At 43.6% G+C, this 14,682-nt stretch overlaps 1 protein-coding gene across 1 annotated transcript in view; it reads left to right on the top strand.

Moving 5' to 3' along the window:
- Window positions 1–14,682, top strand: part of slc38a3b (solute carrier family 38 member 3b) — a 154,677-nt gene that overhangs the window by 20,100 nt on the left and 119,895 nt on the right. The window contains exon 2 of the mRNA XM_070895528.1: window positions 12,631–12,777. Within this exon, the coding sequence (XP_070751629.1) occupies window positions 12,668–12,777 (110 nt within the window). The 5' untranslated portion in view covers window positions 12,631–12,667. The remainder of the gene's footprint in view (window positions 1–12,630; window positions 12,778–14,682) is intronic.

Genomic DNA, 14,682 nt, shown 5'->3' with positions numbered 1-14,682 from the left:
TTTGGCCGTTCGGGCGTGATGTCAGAAAGCAGTTCTTCACACAAGAGGGAAAATCTGGAACTCTCTTCCTTAAAAAGCTGTTGAGGATGGGGTGTCAATTGGAAAAACCTCTAATCTAAGATCGATTTTTTTTTGTTGGGTAAGGGTAATAGGGGATTTGGAGTAAAGGGAGTTGAGGTTCAGATCTAATTGAATGGCGAAATAGGCTCGAGAGACTGAATGGCCTTCTCCTGTTCCTATGTTCCCATTCCTGATCCATGCTCCCACCAAGTATGGCTGCCTGCGGAGAGCATCAGATCCCTGAATTTACCCCCATGAGCAAGGTGAATGCAACATATTGTAGGAGGGGAAGCTTTTATGAAGTTTCTGACTTACCTCCATCCATTCACCATCACCACCCCACCGCGCCCCCCCGCTCCCCCCAACTTTCGCTTCCAGAAGTGATTGAGCGGAAACATTTGGAGTGGAAAAACAACTGCAAAGCTTGATGAGGAATGAATCCGCAAATATTTGGGGAGGAAACTTGTGTTTTAATAAAAGTAATCGGCAGGCATAAGTTACAGCCACGTTTGTTTCTGCGGAGAAGTGGGAGAGTGAAGGACTGGAATGAGCAACACCTGAGAAGTCTCTAGACTGAGTCCAGTTCAGAACATAACAGGTAAAATGCAGATGAAAAAAAAAAACCATGTTACATTAATGGACAGTATCCACCTAATGATAGGCTGCTCGAGGTCATGGTCAAGGCTTTTGCTGGCATAGGTAGGAAAATCTATTTTATGTTTAACGTATTTTGAAGGAGAAATGCAAGTAAACAATCAGCTTCAGACAAAGGTTCACAAGCAAGCGTCAGTTCAGCTCAAAGCTGCCGTCAGTTAGAATTCCAGAGGAAAGTAAGGGGAAGGCAACGTCAGCACTATGCTGTTCAAATATTCAGTCACACATAGCAGTCTCTATTCCCAAAGCCTAAATCTGCAGAGAGAATAATGGACGCGAGGGAGTGCGAGTCGCAAGCTGCAACTTAATTGGGGGTTCACTTGGGAAATCCAGCAATCCTACTCTTCCAGCAGAGCAACTGAAATCAAAGGGAGCTTGGGCGGGAGATAGGGCCACTGGTACTCTGACTGGTACTTTGATCAAGTGTGGTTCCTGAATGCAGGATCACTGAGTTGACAAAGAATTTCATAGAAATTAAGCACAGAAGCGGGCCATTTGGCCCAACTGGTCTAAGCCAGTGTTTATGCTCTGCAGGAGCCTTTTTCCAACTTACTTAATCTCACCCGATCAGCATAACCTTCTATTCCTTTATCCCTTATGTGGTTTATCTAGCTTCCCCTTAAATGTATTTACGCTATTCACCTCCATGAGGTAGCAAGTTCCACCTTCTAACCACTCTCTGGGTAAAGAAGTTTCACCTGAATTCCTTATTGGATTTATCAGTGACTATCTTATGTTTATGACCCCTAGTGTTGGACTCCCCACAGTGGAAATATCTTCTCTAAATCTACCCTATCAAACCTCTTCATAATTTTAAAGACCTCTATTAGGTCACCCCTCAGCCATCTCTTTTTATTTTTAAAGAGAGAAAAAAGCCCCAGCCTGTTCAATCTTTCCTGATCGTATTCTCTGGGCCAGATGTTCGGAAGATTTGCGACCGAGTTTTCGCTGTGATTTGACCCTCTGCGGCAAAAACCCGCTCGCAAAGCTTGGGCGGGATCCTTGGGTACCTGTTTGCACCAGCGCTTCCATGTACCGCTGGGGAACGACTCCGATTGTGTTTGTGATCGAGTTCCGGTACTCTTCCCGACCTGTACGCTGCGTCCCGAACAGCGACAGGTCAAAGCTGTCAGTAAAGCCCTGCTAGCAGCAGTAACTCAGAAAACCTGCAAAAAAGGTAAGTTAAAGTTTTTATTAATTTTTTTTGCAGCAATTAGTTAGTTAAGGGTCTTGTAAATGTTTTTTGGAATCCCCCCACCCCCACCCCCCTGCCTCCCGAAGGCCTCTCTCGCAGCACTCCCGGCCCCGCACTAAAGTTGTCGAGGATCGCATTTTTGCACCGAGAGCAATTGTGCAACGCCTCCCTTTGCCCTGGTGCAGACCTAAAGGCCGAAAGTTAGGCCTTAAATCGTTAGCGCAGCGAAAACGTTAATTTTCACTTATCGCTTGCGTTTACGCCCACAACCCGAAAATCCAGCCCTCTAAGTGTGGTCTAACCAAAGTTCTATATAAATTTAACATAATTTACCATAATGGATACCTGTGAATGAGCTAAAGGGATTAATCTCATTGAAGGGTTATATTAATTATATATAATCATCTAATTGATGGATATACACAAAATAATGGTATCTGGGAACAGATTAAGGGCTGTGACCATGGGCTCAATTTTGGCCGAGCCCGTTTTTCAGCGCACTTACTGGAGTTGCGTCGCTTATGTAGATTCCTAGACTCGCCGGAAAAAAATGTTGGAACTTAGGCCGATCTCTGGCCTCTTTACTGCAGTCGCGCAGCGTGACCAGTCGTTCTGCGCTGGAAAATGTGCTGTGACGTCTGCACATGTGCAGTGGTGATTCGTGATGTCATGATGTAGCGCTGCAAGTCCGCAACAACAGTCCCAATTGATGTAGGTCTCTCTATCAGCTTAAGAGCGTGGCGATATGCCTCCCTGTGTTGCTGGGTTCCTTTAGGTAAAATTCTCTGCATTTATTCTGCCTCCTTTGTTGGGCTAGGGGCGGTCAGGAGAACTGATAGTGTTCCTGCCTGCCAGTGATTTCTATCAGGCCCCTAGCCCTGGCCGAGTGGCCTCCCAGTGCGTTGACCCGCCCCTAGCCCGGGCTGCGTGGCCTCCCGCACCAGCCCGCTGCCTTCCCAGGCCGAGTGCAGAAAAGTGAATTGCAGTTTGAAGATGAAGGTAGGAATTCCATTTTTTATGTCTTATAGAATTGTTAGTAGTTTTTGTTTGCAAACATTGCTAAGGGTAAGGCTTGGTTGGTTTAGGTGCAGGTCCCCTCCATTTCCCGCCACTATCCCAGGCCGAATGGCCTCCGATGTACCTACCTGCGCCGATTTCTTTAACTCTCCACAAGGGTTTTCTCAAGTGGCCACATACGCTGGCCTAAGTCGAAATGGAGTAACTATTAGCTGGCCAAAGTTGCCTAAATGGGCAGAACTGGCGTAGGTGGCTGGTAACGCCCCCTTTTGAGAAAAAAAACTTACTTTAAAAAAAAAACGTAACTAAGTGAGTTACACTGGCGCAAATTGATTGGGGAAACTGGGGATTTTTAAGTTACGCCAGAAAAAGCAGGTTACTCCAAAAAAAAAAACGGAGCAACTCCTGGCCAAAATTGAGCCCCTTATTCTACAGTTCAGTTGTCGAAAAACTGAAAGAGAAGCTCAAACAGGTTCTAAACATCATATGATGGTCTTGACTAGATGAGTGGGTTGAAATCAATACTTGGCATTTGATTGTAATATGAATTGGAGGTGGTGTGGAGCAAAAATACTCCAAAGCAATGGATCACACAATCGGGGTCATGACTCATAACTCCACATGGCAACATCGTTGAGATCAGGAACTCATTGTCTGTGGATTTGCAGTTCTCCCACTCCCCAGTTCCCACCATATTTGAACAGTTTCATAATTCATATTCTCAAACACAAGACCCATAAATTAAGCAAAGGAATGTAACAAAAGTCATCTTTGAGCGAAGGCAACTTTGACCTAAGGTTTTTTCATGTTAATTATTTTGCTGTGGAATGAGATCAAGATTCAGAAAAACCTGCTGGTGGTGTAGATTTTGCAAACCCTGTCTCAACTGCTGCTGTATAACCTGCTGGCAGCACATTCCATATTTTTGCATTCAATCCTTCGTGCTTTGTGTTCCAGCATCCTCAGCTCTGTTACAAGTTGCAATAATGCATCCAATGGATCCAAAGGCATACAATGTTGCGAAGGACCGTGGAAGAGGATTGGGAAATTTTTAGAAACCAGCAAAGGATGACTAAACAAATGATAAAGACAGAGAAGATAGCATATGAGAGTAAACTAGCAAGAAATATAAAAACAGACAGTAAGAGCTTTTACAGGTATATAAAAAGGAAACTAGTGAAGTAAATGTTAGTCCCTTAGTGGATGAGACTGGAGAATTAATAATGGGAAACGGGGAAATGGTAGAGTCTTTGAACAAATATTTTGTATCGGTCTTCACGGTAGAGGACACTAAAAACATCCAATAATTGATAATCAAGAAGCTATTGCAGGGCGAACTTAAAACAATCACTATCACTAGAGATAAAGTACTAGGCAAACTAATAGGACTAAAGATGGACAAGTCCCCTGGACCAGATGGCCTACATCCTAGGGTCTTAAAAGAAGTGGCTGCAGAGATAGTGAATGCATTGGTTGTAATTTACCAAAATTCCCTGAATTTTGGAGAGGTCCCAGCGGACTGCAAACCACAAATATAACACCCCTATTTAAGAAAGGAGGGAGACAGAAAGCAGGAAATTATAGACCAGTTGGCCTAACCTCTGTCATTAAGGAAAATGCTGGAGTCCATCATTAAGGAAGTAGTAGGACATTTAGAAAATCATAATGCAGTCAAGCAGAGTCAGCATGGTTTTATGAAAGGGAAATCATATTTGACAAATTTGCTGGAGTAATAAGCAGAGTAGATAAAGGAGAAGTAGTTGATGTCATATATTTGGATTTCCAGAAGGCATTCGATAAGGTGTCACACAAAAGGTTACAGCACAAGATAAGAGCTCACGGGGTTGGGGGAAATATATTAGCGAGGCTAGAGGATTGGCTAACTAACAGAAAATAGAGAGTTGGGATAAATAGGTCTTTTTCAGGTTGGCAAACTGTGACAAGTGGGGTGCCACAGGAATCAGTGCTGGGGCCTCAACTATTTACAATCTATATTAATGACTTGGATGAAGAGACCGAGTGTAATGGAGCCAAATTTGCTGATGATACAAAGATAGGTGGGAAAGCAAATTGTGAGGAGGACACAAAGAATCTACAAAGGGATATAGATAGGCTCAGTGAGTGGGCAAATATTTGGCAGATGAACTATTGTGGGAAAATGTGAGATTGTTCACTAATAAAAAAGCGAAATAAAAAAGCAAATTATTATTTAAATGGGGAGTGATTACAAAATGCTGTAGGACAGAGGGATCTGGGGGTTCTTGCACATGAAATGCAAAAAGTTAGTATGCAGGTACAGCAAGTAATCAGGAAGGCAAATGAAATGCTGGCCTTTATTGCAAGGGGGATGGCATATAAAAGTAGGGAAGTTCTGCTCCAACTGTACAGGGTATTGGTAAGACCACACCTAGAGTACTGTGTACAGTTTTGATCTCTTTATTTAAGAAAGGATATACTTGCATTGGAGGCAGTTCAGAAAAGATTCATGAGGTTGATTCCTGAGATGAAGGGGTATTGAAACATAAGATTCTGAGGGGGCTTGACAGGGTAGATGCAGAGAGGTTGTTTCCCCTTGTGGGGAATCTAGAACTCTGGGACATAAGACCATTAGAATTAGGAACAGGAGTAGGCCATCTAGCCCCTCGAGCCTGCTCCGCCATTCAAAAAGATCATGGCTGATCTGGCCGTGGACTTAGCTCCACTTACCCGCCCGCTCCCCATAACCCTTAATTCCCTTATTGGTTAAAAATCTATCTATCTGTGATTTGAATACATTCAATGAGCTAGCCTCAACTGCTTCCTTGGGCAGAAAATTCCACAAATTCACAACCCTCTGGGAGAAGAAATTCCTTCTCAACTCGGTTTTAAATTGGCTCCCCCGTATTTTGAGGCTGTGCCCCCTAGTTCTAGTCTCCCCGACCAGTGAAAACGACCTCTCTGCCTCTATCTTGTCTATCCCTTTCATTATTTTAAATGTTTCTATAAGATCACCCCTCATCCTTATGAACTCCAACGAGTAAAGACCCAGTTAACTCAATCTATCATCATAAGGTAACCCCCTCATCTCCGGAATCAGCCAAGTGAATCGTCTCTGTACCCCCTCCAAGGCTAGTATATCCTTCCTTAAGTAAGGTGACCAAAATTGCATGCAGTACTCCAGGTGCGGCCTCACCAATACCCTGTACAGTTGCAGCAGGACCTCCCTGCTTTTGTACTCCATCCCTCTCGCAATGAAGGCCAACATTCCATTCGCCTTCCTGATTACCTGCTGCACCTACAAACTAACTTTTTGGGATTCATGTACAAGGACCCCCAGGTCCCTCTGCACCGCAGCATGTTGTAATTTCTCCCCATTCAAATAATATTCCCTTTTACTGTTTTTTTTTTCCAAGGTGGATGACCTCACATTTTCCGACATTGTATTCCATCTGCCAAACCTTAGCCCATTCACTTAACCTATCTAAATCTCTTTGCAGCCTCTCTGTGTCCTCTACACAACCCGCTTTCCCATTAATCTTTGTGTCAGCTGCAAATTTTGTTACACTACACTCTGTCCCCTCTTCCAGGTCATCTACGTATATTGTAAACAGTTGTGGTCCCAGCACCAATCCCTGTGGCACACCACTAACCACCGATTTCCAACCCGAAAAGGACCCATTTATCCCGACTCTCTGCTTTCTGTTAGCCAGCCAATTCTCGATCCATGCTCATACATTTCCTCTGACTCCGCTTACCTTTATCTTCTGCAGTAACCTTTTGTGTGGCACCTTATCGAATGCCTTTTGGAAATCTAAATACACCACATCCATCGGTACACCTCTAACCACCATGCTCGTTATATCCTCAAAGAATTCCAGTAAATTAGTTAAATATGATTTCCCCTTCATGAATCCATGTTGCGTCTGCTTGATTGCACTATTCCTATCTAGATGTCCCGCTATTTCTTCCTTAATGATAGCTTCAAGCATTTTCCCCACTACAGATGTTAAACTAACCGACCTATAGTTACCTGCCTTTTATCTGCCCCCTTTTTTAAACAAAGGCGTTACATTAGCTGCTTTCCAATCCGCTGGTACCTCCCCAGAGTCCAGAGAATTTTGGTAGATTATAACAAATGCATCTGCTATAACTTCCGCCATCTCTTTTAATACCCTGAGATGCATTTCATCAGGACCAGGGGACTTGTCTATCTTGAGTCCCATTAGCCTGTCCAGCACTACCTCCCTAGTGATCGTGATTGTCTCAAGGTCCTCCCTTCCCACATTCCCGTGACCAGCAATTTTTGGCATGGTTTTTGTGTCTTCCACTGTGAAGACCGAAGCGAAATAATTGTTTAAGGTCTCAGCCATTTCCACATTTCCCATTATTAAATCCCCCTTCGCATCTTCTAAGGGACCAACATTTACTTTCGTCACTCTCTTCCGTTTTATATATCGGTAAAAGCTTTTACTATCTGTTTTTATGTTTTGCGCAAGTTTACTTTCGTAATCTATCTTTCCTTTCTTTATTGCTTTCTTAGTCATTCTTTGCTGTTGTTTAAAATTTTCCCAATCATCTAGTTTCCCACTAACCTTGGCCACCTTATACGCATTGGTTTTTAATTTGATACTCTTCTTTATTTCCTTGGTTATCCACGGCTGGTTATCCCTTCTCTTACCGCCCTTCTTTTTCACTGGAATATATTTTTGTTGAGCACTATGAAAGAGCTCCTTAAAAGTCCTCCACTGTTCCTCAATTGTGCCACCGTTTAGTCTGTTTTCCCAGTCTACTTTAGCTAACTCTGCCCTCATCCCACTGTAGTCTCCTTTGTTTAAGCATAGTATGCTCGTTTGAGACACTACTTCCTCACCCTCAATCTGTATTACAAATTCAGCCATACTGTGATCACTCATTCCGAGAGGATCTTTTACTCGGAGATCGTTTATTATTCCTGTCTCATTACACAGGACCAGATCTAAGCTAGCTTGCTCCCTTGTAGGTTCTGTAACATACTGTTCTAAGAAACAATCCCGTATGCATTCTATGAATTCCTCCTCCAGGCTATCCCGTGCAATTTAATTTGACCAATCGATATGTAGGTTAAAATCCCCCATGATTACTGCCGTTCCTTTTTCACATGCCTCCATTATTCCCTTGATTATTGTCCGCCCCACCGTGAAGTTATTATTTGGGGGCCTATAAACTACGCCCACCAGTGATTTTTTTCCCCTTACTATCTCTAATCTCCACCCACAATGATTCAACATTTTGTTCATTAGAGCCAATGTCATCTCTCACAACTGCCCTGATATCATCCTTTATTAACAGAGCTACCCCACATTCTTTCCCTTCTTGTCTATCGTTCCGAATTGTCAGATACCCTGTATGTTTAATTCCCAGTCTTGGCCAACCTGCAACTATGTTTCTGTAATGGCCACCAAATCATACCCACTTGTAATGATTTGTGCCGTCAACTCATTTACTTTATTTCGAATGCTGCGTTTCAGAATAAGGGGTCGCTCATTTAAGACGGTGATGAGGAATTTCTTCTCTGAGGGTCATGAATCTTTGGAATTCTTTACCCCAGAGAGCTGTGAAGGCTGGGTCATTGAATATATTTAAAGTGGAGATAGACATATTTTTGTATGATAAGGGAGTCAAGGGTAATGGGGAGCGGGCGGGGAAGTGGAATTGAAGCCAAGGTCAGATCAGCCATGGTCTTATTGAATGGCGGAGCAGGCTCGAGGGGCCAAATGGCCGACTCCTGTTCCTATTTCTTATGTAATGGCCATGTACAAGAATAACGGCCACAGGTTTATAATGGTGGCATATGCAACTGATTTGAAATTTCAACAGTTGGTGCCACGGAGTGTGAAGATGCGGGTTGTACGTTGCTGAGGCAGGGCCAGATAGTTCACAATTTGAGGAGGGGAGCAGGAAGTGGAAATGGAAAATCAGAAGTCGAGTTAATGCCAGGTTACTCGCTGACATCTCGGAAGGTGGCTGAAGAGCAGAATTTTGTAGGGATGTTAACAACTTCCCTTCTTCCACACGTGGTCTGGGAAAATCTGGAAAAGGAGGAGATAAAACCTGAAAATAGAGAGACACACAGGAATGAAAGTTCTTTTTTAATCTTCACTGCCCCACAACTTGACAACATTCATGGAAGAAGTTCTCGGTCTTATTGGAAGTCCAATTTTAAGATTCACTTAATGCTGCTACCACTCTGAGACCTTAACAACCTATAAAGTTGGGTGTGGGAAGGGAAAGGGAAGTACTTTGATCTGGCAGCAGCTGCTGAGGTGGTGACCATGGCTTGACAAGAAAATTCCTGGGGTTCAATGTGCCATTGTGACACCAGCAAACACAACTCTTAATTGGTCAAGGTGGCCTGGCCTCAGCATGTTAAATCCAAATCTTCACCCTCCATGGCACCAGCTATTGGAGCTCCAACCTTGCCAACATGACACCATTGTAAGACTGTGTGACAGATGTTGGTTTATGCTGAACCCATAAAACAGCCTTATTAGCTTCTCAGACATTGCTGACTCGTGCTGCCTTTTAATGTGCCCCCAGAGATTTATCATTCTCTATGCTTTGTGGTTAGTTTGAATTGAATGGAATGTAAATAGGATTTGAATATGTGGTCCAACTATCATATCCATCCTGTGTATTCTTCACGTTCATCATGATGCAGTACTTATTAAAATTGTATTTTTATTATGAATTTTATAAGTTTTGCAATCCACCAAAGGCAAATAGAAGGAAAGAAAAGCTTAGAACAACAGACCAGTACAGATTTAAAGTAGCTATCTATTGCGCATGTTTCTTATTACAGATTTTTCTGAAACAAAAGTATGAGTGTGATACCCAAAGGGGTTGTTGGACTCTAAATCTAAGACTTTCTATGTTAGCAAGCAATAGAAAGAAAGAAATATTGTATTTATATAGCGCTTTTCACAACCCCCGGACGTCTCCAAGCACTTTACAGCCAATGAAATATTTTTGGAGTATAGTCACTATTGTAATGTGGGGAAAACGGGAGCCAATTTGCGCACAGCAAACTCCCACAACAACAATGTGATAATGACCAGATAATCTGTTTTTTGTTATGTTGATTGAGGGATAAATATTGGCCAGGACACCGGGAATAACCCCCCTGCTCTTCTTTGAAATAGTGCCATGGGATCTTTCACGTCCACCTGAGAGGGCAGACGGGGCCTCGGTTTAATGTCTCATCCGAAAGACGGCACCTCCAACAGTGCAGCACTCCCTCAGTACCTCACTGGGAGTGTTAGCCTAGATTTATGTGCTCAAGTCTCTGGAGTGGGACTTGGACCCACAACCTTCTGACTCAGAGGGACTGCAGCTGAACACATTTTGGTTGGTCTAGTTGGAGAGAATAAGGAATCTTTTTGAACTGAGGAATTCCCTACAGTGTACAGATCCATATTGTATGCAAAAGAAGACCCACTTGCTCTCATAGGACAGTGATATGCCAACTTGTGGCAAAGAGCAGCAAGTGCACATCTCCACCCACGTTAGGGTCCAAATGGACCATTGTTGGAAGGCCAAGCAGACAATGGTTCGAATAAAGTCAAAGAGAGATGCCTGTCTTCCAGTAACAGATTATCTCTCCGTAATTGCATGCTACTGTCCCACCACTCTCGTGCAAGCTCAGATATGTAACTGATAGTCTAAAGTAGCTCCTGTGTAGTATTTGAAAGAGACACTACCCTTTGTTTAAAAAAAATTGATACACTTTTGTTTGTGTTTGAAGAAGAATAACAGAAGAGCCTTGCTTTATTTGCTACATCGTGACGGTATATGTAAGTAAGCCAGTGATCTAGTACTATACAGCTTAGGAACGGTTTTCTGAATTTGCATAGCTGGGGGGGGGAGCTTCACTTACCAGCCATGTATTTTGAAAAATTATGGCGCTGCTGCTCAAAGTTTTCTGTCCCTCTCCCACCATGTCTCAAAGAATCCTATGAGGTTCATCAAGCACGACCGTCCCTTCAGGAATCCATACATGGAAACAAATTGAATCAATAGTAGAAACGGACTTATTCTTGTACAAACTTCAGCACAGGAAAAAGGAAGATTGCAGTGCAGTCACAGCGAACAATCTATGCTCGGGTGTGTGGGCAATCTGTGGTGAGGTATCTGGATCTATAACATGGTGGTGAAATGTAACTTTGGTGGGGATGCAAAACAGGCGATAGCAGTTTGGCCACTGGTTATACAGCCTTCCCTAATTCCCTTCCCATTGGTGGAAAGGAAAATTGTGCGGAGTATATCATGGGCGGCCAATTCACCACCGTCCATTTTGTGCCCCACCAACGTTGAATTTCACCCTTGCAGTGTCTTAAGTTCTCCCAGTCGCACTTCTCCCCGACAATGTCCACCTGTGCCAATGCCACTTTGGAGCTAACTGCTATGAGGCCAGAAGAATGCTCTGGTGATTCACCCTTCATTTTCTTTTTGGTTTTTCTCCCCTTTCTGGGGAAAATGGCCTGCTTAAGTTCTGAAATTCCCCCTGCCTGAACATCTGAGATTGAGAACACAATACATGAGGCAATTGTGGGTGTAAACCCTCACCCTATGATGATATAGGGCAGTCACTGATCTGGGCTAACTATCATACCACTGAGTGATGTCAGCACAATATCTACTTGAAATGTAGCATTTGGAATGTAAATAGATTCAAACGCAGCCAATTTTATTCCCCCCGCCCCCCACTCCCCCCTAAGAAGAAGGGACTAAATTGGACTGCTCTTTCAAAGAGCCGACACAGGCACGATGGACCAAATGCCCTCGTTTCATGTTGCAAGATTCTATGATTCTAAATTTGGTTCCATTTAAGCTCCGTCTGAACCTGTTAATAACAATGAGGCTCTTTGCGCTCACTGTTATTAAAGTCTAAGTGGGACAGCAACTTCCAGCAACTGCACGTGCGCAGCTAAACGCAGAAATCTGGAAGTTGCTGTCTGAGATGCTCTGCTTCTCACGATGCTTCGTTGCACCAATATCTCGCCAAGAGATTCGGCATTCAAACACCTGATAGGGCATGAAGTTGCTGCAATTGTATGATAGATACCCACTAAACCTGCCAGAAAAAAAATTAGGGCTTGTCCATTGCAGTGTAAGTACATTTTTAACAGCGTGATAAGTCTTAATTACTGCCAAACAACCTCTCTGGCACTGAAAATTACCTTTTACAAATGTGGAATCGCATTCCTTCAGATTTTAATTATTGTTGGAGATTTAAAAAAAAACATTTTAATAATTGATTTTTTAACTTTTTCTTTCTGTCTCTTATCTCTCTTAACCCCATCTTTCCCTCTCTTTATTTCGCTTTCTGTGCATGAATTGGCATTGAATTAAATACTCTAACCTATACTTCTTGGTTCAGATTTGCGCTGCGCAGTAACAATTCTTCAACCTGATTGGTTAAGGAGATGCACAGTTGTTTGCACAGTTACTTGCCCTGTTCACACAGGTCCCAGATTCCCTGCAGAGAGCACCGTGCTGTTTTGGATTTTTAATCACAGCAGGTTCGAGTGCAAAACCCCACAGAAAGTCTGTGGGCGAGTGTAAGTGTAATGAATGGCTTGCGCTGTTCATTCGTCCCTGACCGCAAAATCCAGCCCATTGAGGAATAAAGATCACGGTTGACGATATTTAAAAAAAAAACACATGTTTTATTGTGATTGTATTTGCAGAAATTTCCACGTGTGTTCAGACAACAAGTGAAGCAACATGGAGTGCGTTCAGGTAGCCAAAGAGGCTGAAATGGTGGAAATTATTCCAAATGGCAATCATGTGGAAGATCTGACTGTGCCGATCAAAATGGCAGCAGAGGAGGACAGGTAGGTGATGGCAAGTGAATATTTGTGGCTCAATTTCCTGAGGTCTGTTATTCTAGCAGAAATGGTCACGGGTTCTTATTGCTGGTAATGAGACACGTGCATAGTTGTCAAAGCAGCACAATGGCCATTTTGCCCAATTAAAAAAAAAAAATAATAATAATTGGAAGTTATACTATATATTTTCTCCACTTGCTGTTTCCTCCTAGCTTTTCCCCTGTCAAGCACCATGCCTGGCTGAGAGTGTAGATTGCTCCCACCTCCCTCCCTCCCCCAACCCCCCACCCCGCCGCTTCACTTTCAGTTGGGAGAGGAACAGAATGGTGCTGGGAGCCTAACCTAAGCAAAGCTACATCATATTTTAATGCTGGCACAGAAACATCTAGATAGAAAAATGTTGGCTCTTGTTGGCAGACAGTCAACACAGCTTAGTTTTTTGTTGTGTTGATCATTTAGACCCGGTTTTAATTTGGTCCGCCCAGCAGAAATGCAGCAGTATTGGAGTTAAAATTGGCGTGCATCACTCACCACCCCTTTCCCTTCCGCCTTCATATTCACTGGGACCTTCCATTGCACCACATGGGCGCCTGCCTGAATCAGGAGGAAGCCTCATTACTGTGTCCGATAATGTACGTAGAATCCTACGTAAATAATTATTTTTGCAGAGCCAGTGTTCTCCTCCAGGCGCCACAAGAGTAATGTGTGCCACTGCTGCCTTGGACTCTCTTCCCTGCTTCCCTCCTTAGGATTGGGCCCCTCCGCTTCCCAGACCTACCTCCTGCCATCCGGCTGAAGCTCCGAGCTGCCCAAAATTATGCCGGCCCGAGCCGGTGAGCTGCAAGGGCAGGGCGGGGTAGGGTGGGGGCATCTGTTCAGGCCTTGTAGCTCGCAGACGGCATGGTAATGAGTCCTGGCCCTTGGAGTGGACCAGGCCTCCTGGCAGCAGGAAAGAAAGAAAGACTTGGATTTATATAGCGCCTTTCACGACTGTAATGTATTTGCTTCATGGGAGCTTTGCTTAAGAATTCATAGCAATACATTGCTATTAAGAACTAGTTGGAGCTATATATTAGCATTGGGTTTAACAATCTCACTACACATTACCAGTTCACCCACCTGACTCATTGTGGATCCCCTGAACCCAACTGGCTGGGGTTTTATTGAGTCTTGTGTACATTACGTAACTGGCTAAGCCAGTCCCAATTCAACAGCTCTACAAACCGGTGATCATACTCTCAGGTGCATACCTCGAAGCGCTTTACTGCCAATGAAGTATTTTTGGAGTGTAGTCACTGTTGTAATGCAGGAAACGCGACAGCCAATTTGCGCACAGCAAGCTCCCACAAACAGCAATGTGATAATGGCCAGATAATCTAATTTTTTGTTATGTTGATTGAGGGATAAATATTAGCCAGGACACCGGGGAGAATTCCCTTGCTCTTCCTTGAAATAGCGCAGTGGGATCTTTTGTGTCCACTAGAGGAAGCAGACAGGGCCTCGGTTTAATGTCTCATCCGAAAGGCGATACCTTTGACAGTGAAGTTTTCCATCAGCACTGCACTTGAGTGTAAGCCTAGATTTTTTTTTTTGCACTCAAGTCCTTGGAGTGGGACTTCAACCTACAACCTTCTGACTCAGAGATGAGAGAGCTACCCACTGAGCCACCCATTCTGTCCACTGCCTGCCCGTTGCATGCTTGGAGTTAGATCTAGGGATATATTTCTCTAGGGAATAATTTATTCAGTTCATTTTAGAATCCTTAGAATATTTCTCTACATGTGTCTCCCCTTAAGGTTGGCATTGCATCACCCTTTCCACTTTGGCACACGGAGTATTCAGTTGAGGTGTCACTTGAGGGAGCAACTTACTTTCCAGCAAAGTATCTCCCCTCCCACAACATACATATTT

This window comes from Pristiophorus japonicus, chromosome 12 (assembly GCF_044704955.1).
Source record: "Pristiophorus japonicus isolate sPriJap1 chromosome 12, sPriJap1.hap1, whole genome shotgun sequence".
NCBI lineage: Eukaryota > Metazoa > Chordata > Chondrichthyes > Pristiophoridae > Pristiophorus > Pristiophorus japonicus.
This window is presented reverse-complemented; position numbering and strand designations above follow the sequence as displayed.